Source organism: Otolemur garnettii, unplaced genomic scaffold, assembly GCF_000181295.1.
Source record: "Otolemur garnettii isolate 467f Iridium unplaced genomic scaffold, OtoGar3 scaffold00013, whole genome shotgun sequence".
Taxonomy (NCBI): Eukaryota; Metazoa; Chordata; class Mammalia; order Primates; family Galagidae; genus Otolemur; species Otolemur garnettii.
Window position 1 is genome coordinate 16,804,372 of NW_003852408.1, and position 1,491 is coordinate 16,805,862.

The following is a 1,491-nucleotide window of genomic DNA, read 5'->3' on the forward strand; positions in this document are numbered from 1 at the left end:
ACCTGCATTTCCTGGCCAGCACACCCAATTCCTTGCTGATATCTTGGCAACCACCCCGTGCCAGAATTACCGGCTACATCATCAAGTATGAGAAGCCTGGGTCCCCTCCCAGAGAAGTCGTCCCTCGGCCCCGCCCTGGTGTCACAGAGGCCACCATTACTGGTATTCCTCTTTTCATGTTGTGATTTTCCTCCTTATGCCTAGGACACATGACATTCTAGGCAAATTCCAACTATTTCTTTGATGCTGTATCATGAAAACAAGACACTCTTTTCCTAATAAGTTCAAAAAGCATTCTCTGTGTATGCCTTATAGAGCGCAATACATCTTAAAGGCATAACTTCGTGAAAATGAGATTTCACTATCATCCTAATGACATCAGTAGACTTTTTTTTTTTTTTTTTTTATTGCTGTTGAGTATTCCAGGTATCTGTCAGGTCAGTCCTGGAAAAAGACATTTTTCAAAGCAAACTAGCTAATTATGATCCTGTCGTTACATTCAGCTCCCTGTAGATCTAATGATCTCGTACCACCTGCCATTGCCCTGGGTATCCAGTCCCATAGAATAGGTCTCAAGGCAAAGCTCTCCCAACCACTCCTGTTAGAGAGATTGCCTGGAATTGAGGAATAGGAGTTGTCCACTGTAATGGGAAATGTTACAACCCTCTGGTATTATTCTTGTCTCAGAAATTAAATATAGAAAATATATATAAGATATCATCTGAACATAAAAATTCCTATAGAATATACCGATGCCAGAAGGAGATACTGGTATTTTTGGAGACAGGAAAATAAAATCGGATATGGGACCAGTTGAACTGGATATCTCCTACAGAGACTCCGTAAAGTCTGCTCATTCTCTCCCCTGCATGGTTTGTCTTTAGTTTCACTTGTCTTTGATCTGCCTTTGAAGACTCCTGGTTATTAGGCCTAAGCAGATTCATGTGTATAATCTGCGATGATTTCTTCCAAACTTGTATTCCACTGGTAGTACATGATGCTGATAGATTTTTCTTAAGTTCAAAACGGCAGTAAGACCACATGTTACAAGAGTATCCCAGAAAAGTTAGCCTAAAAGTACATGTTCAGGTATGAAATTGGATAACAAAATAATGAATTTGCCTCAGGGCCTTCGTATACATGCAGCGTATCTGGGTGTTTATGGAAGAGAAGTGAAATTGATTTTACTTTTCAAGAGGCCAACAACCAGCAGGAGAAAAGAGTCGTGCTCACTGTAGCTTCTGCAAGGGACACGACTTCCCCTTGGCTAGTGGATCCGACTGACAATGTGATGGTTCTCTTCCTCCAATAGGCCTGGAACCAGGAACCGAGTACACAATTTACGTCATTGCCCTGAAGAATAATCAGAAGAGTGAGCCTCTGATTGGGAGGAAAAAGACAGGTAAGAGCTCCTTTTGAGTGACAAGGAGAAAGTTAAGACAAGACTAATAGCACAGGTTCAGTTTTGCAATGTGAAAAGTTCTCCAAGTT

The 1,491-nt window shown here is 41.3% G+C and overlaps 1 protein-coding gene across 1 annotated transcript in view; it reads left to right on the forward strand.

Moving 5' to 3' along the window:
* The window catches only part of FN1 (fibronectin 1), a 63,955-nt gene that overhangs the window by 50,664 nt on the left and 11,800 nt on the right, over nucleotides 1-1,491 (forward strand). The window contains exons 33-34 of the mRNA XM_012802144.1: nucleotides 9-162; nucleotides 1,313-1,402. Coding sequence (XP_012657598.1) covers nucleotides 9-162; nucleotides 1,313-1,402 — 244 coding nt within the window. The remainder of the gene's footprint in view (nucleotides 1-8; nucleotides 163-1,312; nucleotides 1,403-1,491) is intronic.